Below are 19757 nucleotides of genomic sequence, written 5' to 3'. Positions count from 1 at the left end.
AGTAAACGTTTTGATTTTTGATATTTAAAGTGAGTTAGGAGGGCCTTAACAAAGAGGCTACCGAGATATAACTTGAGAAGTAGAGCGCTGAATCATTCCATTGTTAGAACAAGTACCCCTAAAGTTAAAGTTTATAAGGATATCCAAGTCGACCAGTATCCGAAGAAGAAGAAAATTGTACACGTCCGTTATATATTTGGCGAATTACCGTTTTGTACGTCTCCCAGCTTCGTCGCGCCACAGCAAAGTAGCGCAAACCCCAGGGAAGTCAAAACACCCGATGCTGTGAAACCCAGAAGTTCCACGGAATTCTCCACGCTTAAAGTGTATATGACACAAAATCTTTTATTAGCTTATTAGGAAGAGCTTTCAAAATGATGAAGAATGGCATTTATTTTATTGCGATAGCATTCTTGGTTGCCGAGTTATTCAAGATTTAGGTTTATGCAAATTAGACAACTTGTGACGTCACAAGACTGACACAAAATGAAGGGAAATCACAAAATTTGGAAGATTCGAGACCATAAAACACTTTTGGATGAAAAAATTACGCTCTCTCTCAAATATTTCTCCTGTGGAAACTATTAATGCATTTGTATAAAGTTTGAAATGCGTACAATAAAGAAAATTTGGCTACCAAGTAATGTTTCCGCGCGTGCAATTTGGCCGCTCGGATAAAAATAAAATTTTTGTTTCAGAATTTATTACTCTGTAAATATTCCTCGTACAGAAATCTTTATAGTCTCATAATAAACGTTACAAGAAAAGAAATAAAGGAAAAATAATGTTTGGTTATGGTTCAAAATATATTTGAACGTTTACTTTAAAATTAGGGCGCACTGTTTACAAATATGCCCTGGGAATGAATTACACAAGTCGAGCACAAAATGTTCAAAACAATTAATGACTCTAGGAATATTTCTCCTAAAGAAATAATTCTAGTCTCTTACTAAAATTTAAGAAAAGAATACAGGAAAAATAATGTTTGGTTGTGGCCCGAAACATTATATTTCAGTGAGCGCTTAAAATTAGAGCGTGTTTACAAAACGTATGCGCTGTGAATTGCGCACGAATTACAGTCACCAGTCCAGCACAAAATGTTCAAAACAATCCATAACTCTGTAAATATTTCTCCTACAGAAATAATTCTAGTCTCTAAGTAAACGTCAACAAACGGAAAATACAGGAAAAATAATGTTTGGTTGTGGCCCGAAATATTTCAGTGTGCGCTTTAATTTAAAATTAGAGCGTGTTTACAAAACTTATGCGCTGCGAATGGCGAATGACAAAATTTGCAAACACAAAATTTTCAAAACAATTCATAACTCTGTGAATATTTCTCTTACAGAAATATTTCTAGTCTCTCGGTAAACGTGAACAAACGGAGAATACAGGAAAAACAATGGTTGGTTGTGGCCCGAAATATTTACAAACCTTAGGCCCGGGGCAAACGTCGTCTTAGGCCTACTAGCTAGGGCAAACGTCGAATCTAAGGCCTGGGGCAAACGTCGAATCTTCGCGCATGAATGGTGCGACGTTTGCCGCAATATAGTTCGACTCAAATTAATTGGTTCGACTCCAGCATAAATTCGACTTGCCAAGTCGGATAATGCGACAGTGGTTCGGCGTTACAGCAAACGCCGTTCTAAACACAAGCTAAACTCAATTCACAAATCATGCAAATTACAAAATAATTGATTCAGATGTGATGGACTGCGCAAACGTCACAAAAATACCGACTCTCCCATCTGCCAAACGCTATTTCCCTCCCTGACGAGCATGCGCTGTACAAAGACAATTTCGCGACCAGAAATGGCGAGCTATCGAAAGCCATTGCTGACGTCGCACAGCGTGATGGAAATGTGTTTTTCGTGTTTCATGAACACTAAATATAAATGATTGAAACGCGAATTGCCTATTTGCAATAAATGCTCAGTGTTTGAGTCTTCTCTTTCTATTTTTGGCAATTAATTACCAAAGAAAAGGCCGACGAGCACTGTATTTCAGCATTTCGCTAGCAAGTCCTAGCAATAACTAGCCGCGCATCGAGTGAATAGGGACCTTACGAATGCAAGACGGTGACGCCAACGAAAACGTCATTTGAAAGTATGACTTTATTTTATTTGTGCTACTTCGCGATTATTTTAACTCAGTCAACTTGTACACAAACGACAAACTAAACCGTTCAAGTTAAGAAAGAGAATAAAAAATTCACTGTCGTGTGGTCACGTTCTCCACAAAACCTTGAATCTGGTCATTTCACGTTATTGTTTTGCAGGGGACGACAAAGAAATGTACCAAAATGTAAAACGCACGTGCAGAGCGATTGTTTTTGCTCATTAAGCCTTTTGTGTGTGTGGCGTTGTCTTCGCCGTCGCCGTCGCCGTGTTGTTTTGGTAAGGTCCCTAATAGCACGGGGACACGTGCTTATTCCCGTGTTTCACGAAGTGCAACTTGTGAATTAGGGTCTACGCAGGTTCGACGTTTGCTACCACACTGGAACAAAGTCGACTCTTTGTCGAACCTATTTTTAATAAATTCGACGCGACTTAGATTCGACGTTTGCCCTAGGCCTAAGTCGCGTCGAATTTATTAAAAATAGGTTCGACAAAGTGTCGAGTTAACACCAGTGTGGTAGCAAACGTCGAATCTGCGTAGACCCTAATTCACAAGTTGCACTTCGTGAAACACGGGAATAAGCACGTGTCCCCGTGCTACTAGGGACCTTACGAAAACACCACGGCGACGGCGACGACAACGCCACAACACAAAAAGGCTTAATGAGCAAAAACAATCGCTCTGCACGTGCGTTTTACATTTTGGTACATTTCTTTGTCGTCCCCGGCAAAACAACAATGTGAAATGACCAAATTCAAGGTTTTGTGGAGAACGTGAACATACGACAGTGAATTTTTCATTCTCTTCCTTAACTTGAACGGTACTCCTACCAATTTGGTTCCTGGGTAGTTTGTCACTTGTGTACAAGTTGAACGAGTTAAAATAATCGCGAAGTAGCACAAATAAAATAAAGTTATACTTTCAAATGACGTTTTCAGTTGGCGTCACCGTCTTGCACCGTCTTGCATTCGTAAGGTCCCTAATCACTCGATGTGCGGATAGTTATTGCTAGGACTTGCTAGCGAAATGCCGAAATACAGTGCTCGTCGGGCTTTTCTTTGGTAATTAATTGCCAAAAATAGAAAGAGAAGACTCAAACACTGAGCATTTATTGTAAATAGGCAATTCGCATTTCAATCATTTATATTTAGTGTTCATGAAACACGAAAAACACATTTCCATCACGCTGTGCGATGTCAGCAATGACTTCCGATAGCTCGCCATTTATGGTCGCTAAATTGTCTTTGTACAGCGCATGCTCGTCAAAGGGGAAATAGCGTTTGCCAGATGGGGGAGTCGGTATTTTTGTGACGTTTGCGCAGTCCATCACATTTGAATGAATAATTTTGTAATTTGCATGATTTATGAATTGAGTTCAGCGCGTGTTTAGAACGGCGTTTGCTGTAACGCCGAACCACTGTCACATTATCCGACTTGGCAAGTCGAACTAATGCTGGAGTCGAACCAATTAATTTGAGTCGAACTTAATTACGGCAAACGTCGCACCATTCATGCGCCTATTTCAAAATTAATAGGTTCCACGAATTAAGTTCGACTAAGATTCGACGTTTGCCCCAGGCCTTAGTCAAACTTATTCGTCGAACCTATTAATTTTGAAATAGGTGCATGAATAGTGCGACGTTTGCCGCAATTTTAAAGTTCGACTCAAATTAATTGGTTTGACTCCAGCATTAGTTCGACTTGCCGAGTCGGATAATGCGACAGTGGTTCGTTGTTACAGCAAACGACGTTCTAAACACACGCTGAACTCAATTCATAAATCATGCGAATTACAAAATAATTGATTCAAATGTGATGGACTGCGCAAACGTCACAAAAATACCGACTTCCCAATCTACCAAACGCTATTTCCCCCCCTGACGAGCATGCACTGTGCAAAGACAATTTCGCGACCAGAAATGGCGAGCTATCGAAAGTCATTGCTGACATCGCACAGCGTGATAGAAATGTGTTTTTCGTGTTTCATGAACATTAAATATATATGATTGAAATGCGAATTGCCTGTTTGCAATAAAATGCTCATTGTTTGAGTCTTCTCTTTCTTTTTTTTGCAATTAATTGCCAAAGAAAAGCCCGACGAGCACTGTATTTCGGCATTTCGCTAGCAAGTCCTAGCAATAACTATCCGCGCATCGAGTGAATAGGGACCTTACGAATGCAAGACGGTGACGCCAACGAAAACGTCATTTGAAAGTACTACTCGCTACTTCGCGATTATTTTAACTCATTCAACTTGTACACAAACGACAAACTACCCAGGAACCAAATTGGTAGGAGTATCGTTCAAGTTAAGGAAGAGAATGAAAAATTCACTCCCGTGGGTTCACGTTTTCCACAAAACCTTGACTTGGTCATTTCACATTGTTGTTTTGCATAGGACGACAAAGAAATGTACCAAAATGTAAAACGCACGTGCAGAGCGATTGTTTTTGCTCATTAGGCCTTTTGTGTTGTGGCGTTGTCATCGCCGTCGCCGTGGTGTTTTCGTAAAGGCTGGTTTCCATATGATCGCAGATCGCAGATCGCAATAAGGTCTGCGATCGTCTGCGATCATATGGAAACTACTTCTGCGATCGTCTGCGATCCTGCGATCGTGATCGCAGAAGATAGAACCATGCTCTATCTAAAGGCTGGTTTCCATATGATCGCGGATCGCAGATCGCAGATCGCAGATCGCAAACAATCGCAATTGATCGCCGGAGATAGAACATGGTTCTATCTTCTGCGATCGTCTGCGATCACGATCGCAGGATCGCAGACGATCGCAGAAGTAGTTTCCATATGATCGCAGACGATCGCAGATCGCAGACGATCGCAGACCTTTTTGCGATCTGCGATCTGCGATCCGCGATCATATGGAAACCAGCCTTTAGATAGCACATGGTTCTATCTTCTGCGATCGTTTGCGATCACGATCGCAGGATCGCAGACGATCGCAGACCTTATTGCGATCTGCGATCATATGGAAACCAGCCTTAAGGTCCCTAATAGCACGGGGACACGTGCTTATTCCCGTGTTTCACGACGTGCAACTTGTGAATTAGGGTCTACGCAGGTTCGACGTTTGCTACCACACTGGTGTTAACTCGACACTTTGTCGAACCTATTTTTAATAAATTCGACGCGACTTAGATTCGACGTTTGCCCTAGGCCTTATGCGCTGCAAATTGCAAATGAATTACACAAGTCCAACACAAAATGTTCAAAGCAACACATAACTCTGGGAATATTTCTCCTACAGAAATAATTCAAGTCTTGGTTGTTGTCCGAAATATTAAAACGTTTACTGCGTGTTTACAAATGTGCCCTGCGAATAAATTACACAGGTCCAACACAAAACATAACTCTGTGAATAGCTATGTGAATGTTCAAAATTAATTTATCCACGAATATTTGTTGTATGACAACGATTTAAGTGTTTGTGTATAATTTGAAGTATGTTAAATATTGAAAATTACCGACAGTTGCCTGCAAAAATGCATTTAATTTTTATGCGACTTGCTAGTTGCTTACTCACCCAGCTCACCACATGTTTGTTTTCACCTGACATTTCGCCTGTTTGTTCGTCGCTCTCGGTTTTTAAATTTGCTTATAAGTCCCCTGCTTTCTCGACATATCTAGTTTGACAACATATTAAACGAATACAAAAAATTAGTGTTCTTTAAAATTCTCGTTTTTCTTAAAGAAGTAAGCCATCCCACTTCCCGCTGAAAAAAACGCGGGCTGCCGCACAAGTTGAGTGTGACATTTCACGGCTGCTTACATAGAGGGGCGGAAGTACGTACGTATGTACGTACGTATACCGAACGGACAGTGTCGTCATAACCAAAATTTTTCGCATACATGGGCTTACCAAAATCTCTTATCAATGGGGCTCCGCGCGCGTGCCTTAGGCGCGCAGAGCTCCGCTATTAACCTAGATCCAAGCGGCGATTCCTTCGTTTACCCAAGTGTATGAGAAGTAGCGAGTCCATCGAATCCAACAGATTCGCCCGAATTTGATGATCCCGCAGATTGGCAGTACCTTGCTTTCAGTACGCCGCAATAGGGCGGCCGGCCCTGCATCGCATTACAAGTAGAGGACATTTACGATTCCGACGATATAAAAGGATCTGAGGAGGACATTTTCGACACTCGAGATCGCCAAGCAAATCCACCCGTTCGTTCATATTAGTTCAGCCCAGTTTATATTAGCAGTACCAGAAGAAACGACAGAGATACCGACTACGACACAGAAGCTGCGCAATTCACGAACCGTGAAGAGAACGCTAATTTGTTCACCGGAGCGGACCTGATAAAATTAGTTCCTCGAAGGAAATCGAGCGACGGAGATAACGTTAGTGACGTCCCTCTCGAATCTAGTATCAGTAAAGACGAATTTAGTAATAGTAGCGAAGAAACGACAAGCGAAAGCACCACGACTCGGAGTAGTAGGGAAAATAATTTAGAAGCCTGATGGATCGAGATTTTCTTGAAGCCCACCATCGATTACTTTCCACCTTGGCTGATCGTTTGGCATCCAGAGACTTGCGCGTAGACAAATTTCGAGGTTACGAGAACGAAAAACTAGAATTACAGTTGGCAACGAAAAATTTTCGTACCACCGACCCAGCTGCAATATCTCAGGTTGTCAACAATGTGGGAGGACCATCCGAGACCTTACTTTTTGAGCCTCCTGAGAATGAGAGAAGAGACTATGACCATTTGAAACAAGTTTTGAAGAGGCGATTTTCAACCAAAGATAGAATTTGGATGAAGCAACAACTCCTCGTATCACGACGACAAGAGTCCAATGAAACGTTAGCTGATTACAACAATGGCATGCACGAGCTGTTTAGTGGCCTCAACTGTTCCTAGCCAAAGAAGGTGACTTGTTTTACAGAGGGATTAAAAGCATCCATCCGAATCAAGGTGTCAGAGCGGATGCCTGAAACTCTACTCAAAGCTGTTGAACTGGCTCGTACTTTCAACTCGATTTGTCGGCGCGTGGGTAGTTCTCATGACAGCGAGCCACCAGAGAAAGTGTTAAATTTAAACCTAACGCAAAAACAAGCACCGCCGTTGGCGAAGACACTGTCCGGGAATCCACCAGACTGTGTTGAAAGATTGGTAGAAAACTTATTCTCATCTCCGCAGCCTACTTTATCCGCAAAGAGTACGATCGTGAGCCTCCTCGAACACAACAACCATGTTTTAGCTGAGTTACGTAATAAATTGGATAGTTCTACGAGGCCTACAGCCGCATTACCTTTCCACACAAATACCACGCTCTTAAACGGACCACTGGCGGTCGCAGCCTTGAACAATGCGTTCGGTGAAGTGTTCGAATGGTGCTAGCGGAACGAGAAGCAAAATTCAGCAACTGAAAGACATGATACGAACTGTCGGACGTAAATGGATGCCCGACTTCGAGGTTTAGCCCGACGCCAAGGAACACGCTTCGAAATACCCAGGGAAAGAACTCGCGATGGCCGACCAGTGTGTTTTACTTGTGGACGGACAGCAGGTCGTTTAGAGGCAAGTTGCCCAGAACGCAGGAATTAAGCTGAACGCCAACAGCCAACAGCCGCGGCCGTTTTGGACCAAGAACGCGAACGAGTTCAGGTCAAAACAGTTCCAAAATTACAGATTGAAGAACAGAATGTTCCACTCAAAGAACCACCAGTTGAACCAGAAGTAAGGTTAATCGTGAGTGGGAGCCCATGGGAAGCTAAGAAAAGTTCGACGCAGACCTCTGTTGCCTTGTCCCATAGCGATGAGAAGTCATTTTGTACCAAGGAGATTATAAAAGCGAGCCAGATGCCTGTGATGCCTACTCACCTCTCCATGGAAATCATGCCAGAGCAGGCCCGTAGCAAGGCTAAAACAACTGAGGGGGCTTAGCACAATAGTGAAACAAAACTACCCCACCCCCACCCCTCCCCCCCGTCACTCAAAACACGGACTGATTAGGGAGATTAAGATGCAACGAGGACATAAAAAACAAAACAAAACAAAAAAATAGATTTAGTAAGTAAAACAATAACTTTGCACCTGCATCACACTTTTTGGTACATTTTTTGCCGTTTCTTTTACGTGGACTTACCATGTGAAATTTCCTAATTTTACGTTTGAAGGAGGACGTAACCAAATAACGACAAATTTTTCCTTCTCTTTTAAAATTTGGCAAGCGACCACCCTTGGTGTACGACAAAGTTGTCGCTTACGGGAGGTGGTCGCGTACGGGAAAGATCAACAAAATAAGCGTAATACTGGATTGATTAATTAATTACATAAAAATGTTATCTTAGCAGCTAAAATTAGGCAAATAGAAACTAATTTATTTGATTTTTTCACATCTATTAATTCTTCTGATGAAACTCTGTATAACAATTCGGAACAGATCTGTCCCGTTTACCTACAGATCTAATTATAGCCATCTTCTCTGTCTGTAAACTGTTATTATCTGTCACAAATTTCTGCAAGGCTGATCGGACTGCGTAGAAAACTTAACACGACAGCGACGTGATAGAGACCAAACCAAGAATCAGCAGAAAAGCAAAACTTTCCTTCACAAGTACATGGCCAAACCATGTTAAAAAGAACTACAGCATATCGTATCTGAAAAGATGCACGGTCCAAAACATAAAAGCAAACAATCTGCAATGAACCGCACAACGAAAATGCTGCAAGCATACGCAGGATCTGTCAGCAGTCCGGGGTAGCGTTTATTAAAAATTGAATTTTTGTCACTTCTAAGTAATGATTTACTAACGATCATACGTGAAACAAAAAGCAAAAAAATAGGTGTAATTTCTGGCCTAGAAAGTGGTAGCGGTCTCTTAAGAAATTTGAGTGGTGGTCGCTTACGAGAGAGCTCTTGAAACAGTATTTAACTGAGAAACAAAACGGTTGTATAGGAAGTGGTCGCTTACGAGAGGTGGTCGCCTACGAGAAGTGGTTGCTATGAGAGAGTTGACTGTAGTTTATTTCAATAGCTTTTACGGCTTGAGATCGGTTGATTTTGATCCATTTTGGTTCTTATTTCCGATTCACAAGGTAGGAATGCCTTAATGTTACTGTTGTATATGAAAACAAACTGTTAGCCCTGGAAACTGACAGGTAGTAAACAATTTTTTAAAGGTTATGAAAAGGGAGTTGCAGCGTCAGAGTTCAAAACTGATTGCTGCCCATTAATTTGGTTTAATTATTTATTTTTTGGCAGATTCCTTTTTAACTTCCATAAATTCTGGGGGGGGGGGGGGGGCTCAAGCCCCCCCTGCCCCTCCCCCTGCTACGGGCCTGCTGAGAGCCGAAGGATAGTCAGGGACCGGAAACAAAGTCGAAATTTCGCCAAGAGGAGGTCTTCCTTCCTCCTCCTCAGTTACTGAGCTCTGTGGTTGAAGAAAATGTTGATTGTAATTTCGAACCTGCTGGCCCGGACAAGGATAATTTCCACTCTACCATTCCTTCTTCGTATGGATAATCTCCTCAGGTGTAAGCCGATAAGAATCCGGCATCACATAACGACGTCAACGCGGTTATCGCTCCAGTCTCCACGCAGCATGATCCGAGTATACATCACAACTGACCAAGGGATCTTACAGTGTCCGCTCAGTTAAATGGCAAAGATATTAAGCTTCTAGTAGATACCAGCGCAGGATGATTTAGTCATTGATGAACAGTTTCTTACTTGCCTTTATGGCGAAAACATGCCCACTTTACACACATGCTGTTCTTCACAAGTTAAAACCGTCAGCGGAGAAGCCTTCCCCATACTTGGTACGATGAGAATAACATTGCAAGTAGCGGGTGGACATTATCCTTGTGAATTTCACGTTGTAAGAAGTCTATCATATGAAGCAGTTTTAGGCAGAGATTTCCTTCGTGCAAATGGAGCCATGATCGATTTAAAGAATGGGACCTTGCAGTTGGATGACAAACCTGCTGCAGGAGGGGCAAGTCCTGTCCGCGTGTGGTCCACATTCGTAATTCCACCAAATTCCGAAGCTATGATTCAAGCTGGCGTGGATGCGAACTTCTCTCCTGGACCAGTGAGCTTAAACAGACGATGATCTTCCTGTCTGCAGCATTGAGACTGAGCTTTCCCAGTTAAAGCCCTCCACAAGCACCAACGAGCAAGTCCCAGTATTAGGGAAGATTATCGTACCTATCGAGCTCGAGGTGAACGGGCGTGAGTTTGTCCGTGATTTTCACGTCATACAGAACCTTACCTATGATGCTATCCTTGGCCGAGATGTTTTACAGCAGAACCGAGCCTTGATTGACCTAGACAACAACAACATCACCTTTAAAAGACCCAAAGTCACAAAAAAGGCTAGAAAGAGCACGTCAAATCTGCCTGTTCTAGGAACTTTCTTTTCTCCGACAAACCCTGTAGGAAGACAGACCCTTTACGAAAGCTAGAACCTCGCCCCAAGTTGCATAGTCCAAACGGAGTCCAGGAAAGCCAAAACGGAAATAAGAGAGTATCACATTACTCCCTTCTGGTATGGGTCTGTTTCGTTTTGTACCTACTCACAGCGTCGCCTACAGTTATGCAGGAAAGCGACAAGCCCGCTGTCCAGACGACACAAAAGTCCAGGTTCTGTACGACGCCATCAATGAAAACGCTGACCAGGTAGCGCAGGTGTATCAGTCCATATAATTGGCCCACTCAGTCAGAAGAAACCTTAGGGAACTGGTCATAACAAGTTTGTTCGAAGAGGACCGATCTTGTCTGGGTTAGGGGGGGTTATCGAAGACACCATCTATCTCATAAACATTACCGACAAAATTTTATTGGCTTTAAAATTTGAGTTAACAGAGAATTATTCAGCTAGCAAGAGTTAGTATTGCTAGACGGATAAACAAGAAGAGTGAGGCTTGAATCTTATGGTCATTTTTTACTGCTGGATGGAGGAGTGGCTATGCAATAAATACATCATCTTTTGAGGTTGAGAAAGGGGGGTGCAGGCAGAGACAACCATCTATTTTGTCTTCTGGTGAGTCCTGTTCGAGTATTGTAATAGGCCTGACCACTTCCCTTATAAAGTTACACGAGATAAAAACGCGATGCCCCGAATTAAATCCCGTAGAGTACCGTTTAAGATCATTACTGGTGCATGGCGCTGCAGACTTTGTCGACCTCATGCCTTAGTGCTACTGACAATCCACCTAACAAAAAAACTTTAGGTTTGATTGTCAATTTTTTACCAAAAGTTTTCATTTTATAGGAAAGCTTTGTGTCTGTTTGTCTTTCTGTTTTCTTGATGAAACTAGTTACTGACAGTACGTAACCAGAATATAATTATATAATTAGAGCTGACGATAAGGTTTATAATTGCTCGTAACATCACAGGCAGCCCAAGCACGCGTCACTAGAGAGCGTGTAATAATTAATAGGCCATTTTGCAGTTGTGTGCTTAGTGACTTGGCCTGAGATTGGAAGCGAGGCTGGGGTTGACCTTGTTTGATACAAACTTCACTGCTTTTCATATGTAGATCATGCTGTTCTTATGCTAACTAGGTTGCATTTACAAATGAAAACAGCAAGGTTTGCATCAAAACAAGGTCACCCCCAGCTTCGCTTCCAATCCAAGGCCAGGTCACTAAGCACACAACTGTAAAATGGCCTATTACTAGGGGAACGATGACCTTTGAGTGCTAGCGGTATCGGGTTACAGGCAGCTGTAGAGACTGATATCTCGCAAGAATACACCAGAGGTGAGTCAGTTTTATTCATTTTATTAAATGAAAGTTAAATTTAGCGTTATTTAAGCTTCAGAATCGACGGTACTTTATTTCCCATACAAAGTCTTATAACGAATGGCTGCCTGTAACCCAATACCGCTTGCACTCAAAGGTCATCGTTCCACTAGTAATTTTAAAATTATAACACGCTCTCTAGTGACGCGAGCTTGGGCTGCCTGTGGTAACATTAACAATTACGAGAATTTCCGCTATCTGTCGGATTGCTGTTATCTCACGGTTTCATTAACAACTAATAAAGTCGATTGATAACTAACTACTAAAAAGTCATCATCAATCAACGATCTCGAACTCCAACAGGTAATCAGCCATTCAATTCAAAGTTAATGCTTACATCGACCCAAACATCCCGCGTAACGCTCTAAAAAGTGTCCTGTTTTTGACCAAATCTAAGTAATCCATGATGGTTTACTAGGGATCCGTGACAGTTTTTAGCCCAAATCTAATCGGAAATCCGTAAATAGAAGAAAATACCCTCGCAGTTATTTACGTAACTAAAGCTGTTGCGAAAAGAAAACCTGAAAAAATACCAAAGTACAAAGGAAGAAAAAAGAACATTCAAAATAAAATAAGAAAAATTAACAATTGTTTTAAATCTAGAGAATTATGCTAGGATAGGTTTAAAGGGAAAATAAATGTTTCCTCTCCAGGCGTAATCTGTGATCAGGCGTTCTTTCTTTCGGGAGAGTGCGAAAGTGTAGCGGCGCGGGAGTAAAAAAAAAAAAAATGAACCATCGCCTGATCGCAGGTTACGCCACGCGTGATTTAAGGAACTTAAATGCAAAAATACAGCAGTCGGCGGCTCGTTTCCAAACGAAAGTATTCTTGGATCTTCGTAATAAAAATCTTCACAACTGCAGATAGCCAGCCCTTCAATGATTGTGTTCCAACTAAGAGAATTTCTTGACGTGTAAGGGGCTGTTTACATAGAGTGTTTACATGCAGAAATTTCGGTCATGGGGCCCGTTTCTCAAAAGTCCCGGTAACTTACCGGGTCCGTTGTAATCAAGTGGAGAAGGAAAAGAGGAACAATTGTCTACATTAGCAGTTGAACGCCCGGCTGCCGCCATGTTTGTTCTTTTTTTCTTTATATGGCGCTAGGGTCTTCCTAGTGCTAGGATCTTGCTATCTCTCAGCAAGGCCAAAGATCCGCCTATCGCTAGGAAGATCCTAGCGCTAGGGCCAAGTACAACTTATTGCATGTCAACTGAATATAGAAAACATATGGCGCTAGGTTGATCCGCCTTCTAAGATTTTCCGGCTAGTGCTAGCATCTTCCTCCCTCCTTGTAAACAGCCCGTAAGATGACTTAACCAACCCACAATATAAAGACTTAAAAGTGAAAATGCCGCCAACGCAATGCAGAAGTAAGAAACACCACAGCATTTTCTTTGGAATAATGACTGGAATAAAGGAGGTTAAAATGAGAATGAGGAAATAACAAGCCGCTCATTATGCCTAAAAACTCCGACTTCCCTTCCGAAAGTCATGAGTACAAATGCCAGTAGACCTTCTCAGAAAGCGAACGCTTGATCGTTGGTTAGTAACCGTCTTTTAAGCTCGTTTCTTCTTCGCTCCGGACAAGAATAGCCCGGGGGGGATACTTCTCGGAATTCTCGGCAGGGGTGTGCCGCCCGGTTCTCCAAATCCTGACCCTATTTCAGACCAAAACATGCCATTTTCCACACCTGTTTTCAGACCTGGCCTCTAAAATCCATACCCGTTTTCAGACCAGACTTGTAGCGTAATTAAGCTTCGCATCAGCGCCGAAGTCAAGAATTGGTAAGGCTCACCCGAAAATTCAGCTCTCTCTCTCTATTATTCATTTGGAGTTGAAAAGACAAATACGTTTATACGCTCTCGTGGTTCCCTTGAAAACCATAATGGTCAAAATAGGGTCGTAACGAGGTATATTTTTTCCCGACTGATTCCACATTTTGGCCTTAAACTTTGATCCCTGATTCCAAAATCTTTATAAATCTTGATTCCTGATCCGGTGAAAATTAGTTGATCCGGCCTGGGTTCAGCTCAAACGCGGAATCTGGGTCGGACAAACGGCGTGTAATTGTTGCTTGATTAAACCTGGATAAACTACAAAATAGTCAAAATGAAGTGTCGCTTGAGTTTTTTTAAAACTTAGTCCCAGCATTCACGAAATGGAGAATGACTTAATGAGAATTTGACTCCCGTCAGTTCTTAAAGTTATGATTTCCTATCGGCATAACAGTTCCATTTTACTGGTTGACCAACTCATTTCAGTCGCACATCTAGTTATAACTCATTATTTGCTTATCCTAATTGTACTGGTCTGAATTTTTTTTTCTGATTGGGTTACCCTGTGACATAATTGTAAGATGTTACCAGCTGACGGCTGAGATCGAAAAAGCTTGAAAAGGTGCCTGCAAAAGGTTTTAGTGCGCGTAACGCACGATCGAGCTATGAATCCGGCATTCCGTTAGGTTCTTTATCAGAAAGACTAGAAGTTTCTCAAAATGAAATTTTCTGATATTATCTTGCCATGAACTATCCGTCCGCAATTGTAAGTAGGAAAACGAGATCACAATAAGGTCTCTTTGAAATAGATAATGGCTACGGCGGGGCTCGACCAACGATCTACTGAGGAACTCGGCTACAGTATTTCACAGAGCCAGATTGATTAGATGGTCCTTGCCGCACCGGCCAGACTGAGAAAATACTAATTTAATTTGGGCAGAGAAAGGAAACTTGAAAAAGATTTAATATCTTTCTCGATTTGCATCAATTTAATTTCAGTGAGGAGCAAATTTGTTATCAAAATTTTGGACGATTCCCTTGCCGCCTTGTAAGCTTTGTGCATTAAGTTTGGTCACTCGGACGTCCCAGGTATCTTCTCCCCAGCATAATCAGAGCAAGCTTCGTTATTTGTTGTATCTTCTCACTTGCCACTTAATATTCTGCGGAAAGTAATTTGTGTTGAGAGCTTGGAAATTAAACCGGCTTTGTATGATGTTATCAGAAGCTGTTAAAGGAGTGAATTATGCTTTAAGGCTAGAAAGAGACCATATATACCAAGTGCAATAAAGAGTTCTTTCATAATAGGATTTTGCATTAAAAAAGACTTCGTCTTTCACTGTCGAAAGGGTATGTATGTGTCTCTACAAATGACGACATCTTTGTTAAATTCAGTATTGTTTAGACAATTCTCGTGACAAACATGAAGAAGAAGTACCTATTGATAATTTATTCACACATTTTACGAATTTACATTCGAAACCAAATGCAAACCGCTCCTTAACAAATGAGATATCCGCATTAGAAGACTTTAAACAAGATCATAATCACTTAGATGATGAAATCTCCTTAAAGGAAATTGAAAATGCAACAAAATTGTTAAAATCAAAAAAGGCTCCTGGTTCCGATAGAATTCGCAATGAAATGCTAAAAACAGGAATATGGTACTTAAAAAACTCAATATGTTAACTCTTTAATCTCATATTAAAATGCGGGTTCTTCCCTTCATCTTGGTGTGAAGGTATCATCACTCCTATCTACAAGTCTGGAAACAAATCAGACCCCTCAAATTACAGAGGAATTTGCATTAACAGCTGTCTTGGAAAGCTATTCACCTCGGTTTTGAACATCAGACTACAACATTACCTCAATGAAGAGGACATTTTACATCGAGCTCAAATTGGATTTCTGCCAAATCACCGGACATCTGATCACATCTTTACCCTTCGAACATTGATTGACAAACATGTAACGCATTCTACTAAAAGTAAACTATTCACTTGTTTTATAGATTTTAAGAAAGCCTTTGACTCAATTTGGCACGACGGCCTATTTTATAAATTATTACAAAATAAGATTGGAGGTAAAATTTATGACTTAATTAAAAACCTTTACTCAAAATCTAAATGTTCCATTAAATTTGGCTATCAAAGAACAGAATATTTTGAATATGCAAATGGTGTTAGACAAGGCTGCATTCTCTCACCAATGCTTTTTAACCTCTATCTAAACGAGATTCCTACCCTTCTTGATACTATGAAAACAGATCCAGTTCTACTACCGGACGGTTCAAAACTTAATTGCCTCCTCTACGCCGACGACTTAATTTTGATCTCTCACACGGCTGAAGGATTACAAACAGCACTAAATACATTATCCCAGTTCTGTAACGACTGGTTGCTAAATATAAATCTCAAGAAAACGAAAGTTGTTATTTTTCAAAAGAAACTCAGAAAATCTACTTTAAATGACCACTATTTTCATATAAACAGAGAAAAGATAGAAACTGTCAACAACTACACTTATCTTGGAGTCAATTTCACGTCGAATGGAAACTTCCGAGATAATAAAATATATTTAAAAGAAAAAACTAGGAGATCTATATTTGCAACACGCCGTTTCCTCAACTTCTCAAAATTACCAATTGATGTTGTGAACAAAATATTTGATTCTTTATTCCTCCCTATCCTCATGTATGGTTCAGAAGTTTGGGGAGTCTATGACAAAAACGACTATAACACATGGGAAAAAGATATAATCGGACGAACACATGTTTATTTCTGTAAACTTTTTTTAGGAGTCAATAAACAATGCCCAAATGTAGCATGTAGAAATGAACTTGGAAGATTATCATTAAAAGCAAAAATTGACATAAATATTATTAAATTTTGGTTACACCTGGAAAGTCTACCAGAAGATAACATTGCCAAACAATGCCTTTACCTATCTAAAGAAATGACCGACAAAAACCAACTGAGCATTATGCAAAGAGTCAACTCTCTGTGTAATCTTTCCAATTTAAACATTTCAAATTTAAACATTCACAACTTCACTGAACGTATTCGACTAAGTGTTAATAAAACTTCAACTAATCATCAACTTAATTTACTAAAGCTAAATAAAAAACTTAAATTCTACTCTATCTTTAAACAAGATTGCCACAAAACTGACTCCTTGGATTCGATAAAAAATGTACGTCACAAAAAACAAATCAATACATTTCGTCTTGGAAATCACAATCTGCGAATTGAAACTGGCCGGCACAACAAGACACCTGAAAATTTGAGAACCTGCTATCTCTGTAATTCCAATCAAATTGAAGACGAATCGCATTTTCTATTCTCTTGCGAACATTATCATGATACACGTAAGAAATATTTTGATGAAATAAATGACAAATATCGAAATTTTAATGATCTTGACAATATCTCAAAAATCATGTTTCTTTTTAATAACGTTGATCCTTTTGTTTGTAGAACCATTGCTGCTTATATTTATGATTCAATGCTGAATCGACAATCAATGCTAGCTTAATTATTAGACATAATTATTTAATGTAATCCAGACTTATTACAGAAGTAATACCATGTATATATATGGGAATACTGAATAAATTGTTGTTGTTGTTGTTGTTGTTGTTGTTGTTTAGAGTGCCAAGCACCATCCTTGTGTGATAGATTTAGACAGAGGGAAAACATTGGCCGAAAGGCAATGTCCACTGTATGATTTTTTTTCAACAGTCAAAGACCCAGACCAATTCGGTAGATCAGTCACTGCGGTTATGTATAGCTCCAACAAACTGAGTTAATCACAGCAGAGAGTCATTGATATATGAAAAGAACGGGCAACATGGTATAAATATATATTTAAAGAATTCGGGAAAATATCCACGTTTTGTAGTCAAGCTAGTCCAGCAGATCGTATTGTATACAGTTTAGAACGTCAACCGGAACAAAATGTTACCGCAAAAATACATTTGAGTTTGTAAACGGTGGCAGCTCTTTCCGCCCAATTAAACTGAATTTTGTCGGCATTTTATGATATTTGATTTTCTGTCGGAATATTTGATCCCTGATCCCCTCGCAGCACCACTGATCCCGATCCCACGGCTTTTGATCCCAGATCCCCGGCCTGTGATCCCTGAACCCACCCTATTTTTTGCCTTTGATCCCTGATCCCATATACCTTGTTAGACCCCCTTTGGGGCGGCACATACCTGTATAGCTTATACAGGGGAGTACATCCCCCTCCCCCCGGGAATAATAGGCACTTATGGCTCCTAATAAAGAGGTGTTTCGTTTCAGCAGTTTATGGCTATCATTATTCAGTAATTTATATTGTTCAAACTGATCAACATGAAGTTTTCAAATGCGCATTACAACAATTAAATTAGAACATGCAATTAAATTTTATTGGCCATAACTATTGACCCACCTACTGTGCTACAGGTCGCCTGTTTTCAGGCAAACGAAACAACTACAGTGGTATGAAATTTGAAAATCCATCGATGAGAAGCAATCATGTTCACAAATAGATGAAAAGAGTGGTAGATTTTTATTGAGTGCACGGGTAATGACCCTCAGCCCGGAGTTATCTAGATTTGTTGCGCTCTGAAGACTCTGAAGGATTTTGTCGAGCGCTGTCAGTTGGAAACACAAAGATAAAGCAACTTTTGTAACTCGGCTGCTTTATGTAACCGGGCCCTTCGATTCCGCGGCAGTGAGGTTCGACATGTTGACAAAAAAGAACTGAAAATGAAAAAGGCTGAATACTGTCCATCAGAATAAAGGTGAACAATTAACCCCATATGCGCCTTATTATATAAGAACAAAATGCAATCAATAACCTTTCCGTCTCTGCTCTAATTACCGTGACTTGCGAGTTTGCGCGCCGCGCCGATAAGGCTAGGATGTCTTTAGCTTCCTTTTTTTTCTTTAAGCTTTTTTATTGCTGCCTCAACAAAGCTTTATGACACTGGAAATTAAGAAAAGGGCGCTTAACAAGGCTTAATTGAGCGCAGATTAGTTCCACTCAGTTTCATTTGAAAGCCCCAAAGAAATATAGAACAAAACGAGAAATTATCTTTACAAAGCGTGACATGTCGAGTAATTACTTGATGAGCTCAAAACTTAAAACATCATCTTGGCTTGCACGTTGCTGTTGGTTTACGAGTTATTTTAATCGGGAACTAATTTAAGGTAGTAAAATCTTTCGCCCTGTACAGAAAGGTCGAATCAAAAAGTCTTTGAGTGCCCTGTTCCGATAGTGTAAATAATTTTTTTGCCGTCAAATGTCAATCATAAATAATGCATCTGGGCTCGATATAATTCACCTTGGAGACGGGTTTATGCCATAGATCCATGTAAGTTATTGGGCAAACATAACTGGAAATGGCCACGGTCTAATCCGAATTTGCGTTGTCTTAGAATGTGGAAGGTGCAATGAAACAAACGTGTTTTGTTTCCAAGACAAAAATGACTTTCTACAGTCTACACCAAGCAATGGAACACATAATCGGATAAATTCGCGGGGATAATAATGGCGGCAACGCGCGAACGAAGTGAGGTGAGTCACATTTAGCTGCAGCTTAGCTTTGTTTTTATGAATATATTTCATGTAATCCTCGAAATATCACAATCGTATGTCAGTGTACTAAAAATACTTCACCCGTCTTTGAGTTCATGTTTCGCTTGAGTCATTTATACTGAACGGTACTTCGCTGCCATAACAATCAATGCCGAAAGAATCGATCGAATAATGTTTTATAAACAATCGGTTTCAGTTTCAATCGGTAGACAGCGAACATTTTTGTCTGTACTATTGCATTGAAAACGTACTCCGTTTATTTATGTTTTCTTACACAAGATTTACAATGTGGCTTTCAATGTATATCGAGCTACAAACTTGTCAAAGTCGGGTCGATCGATCTGTAGTCGACGTTCATTTCGCAGTCTCTTGAAAGATCGTAACCTAACATAAACATTCTACTTTGCGAATTCAGGAATCTCAGTGATGTCGATGCTTTTGGCTAGCGATTAAGTGTCTTAAAGCTTTAATTTTTTTGGCACCATTTTACGAATTTGTAATTTTCTTGCACT

General features: G+C 40.5%; 1 protein-coding gene across 1 annotated transcript in view; it reads left to right on the top strand.

Moving 5' to 3' along the window:
* The first annotated feature begins 18990 nt into the window (after positions 1 to 18990).
* The window catches only part of LOC146469580 (dynein axonemal heavy chain 3-like), a 110815-nt gene continuing 110048 nt past the window's right edge, over positions 18991 to 19757 (top strand). The window contains exon 1 of the mRNA XM_085123227.1: positions 18991 to 19224. Within this exon, the coding sequence (XP_084979353.1) occupies positions 19198 to 19224 (27 nt within the window). The 5' untranslated portion in view covers positions 18991 to 19197. The remainder of the gene's footprint in view (positions 19225 to 19757) is intronic.

Source organism: Pavona decussata, unplaced genomic scaffold (genome assembly GCF_977016875.1).
Source record: "Pavona decussata unplaced genomic scaffold, jaPavDecu1.1 SCAFFOLD_122, whole genome shotgun sequence".
Lineage (NCBI taxonomy): Eukaryota > Metazoa > Cnidaria > Anthozoa > Scleractinia > Agariciidae > Pavona > Pavona decussata.
The sequence above is the reverse complement of the archived record's forward strand: the minus strand, read 5'-3'. Positions and strand labels throughout refer to the sequence as shown.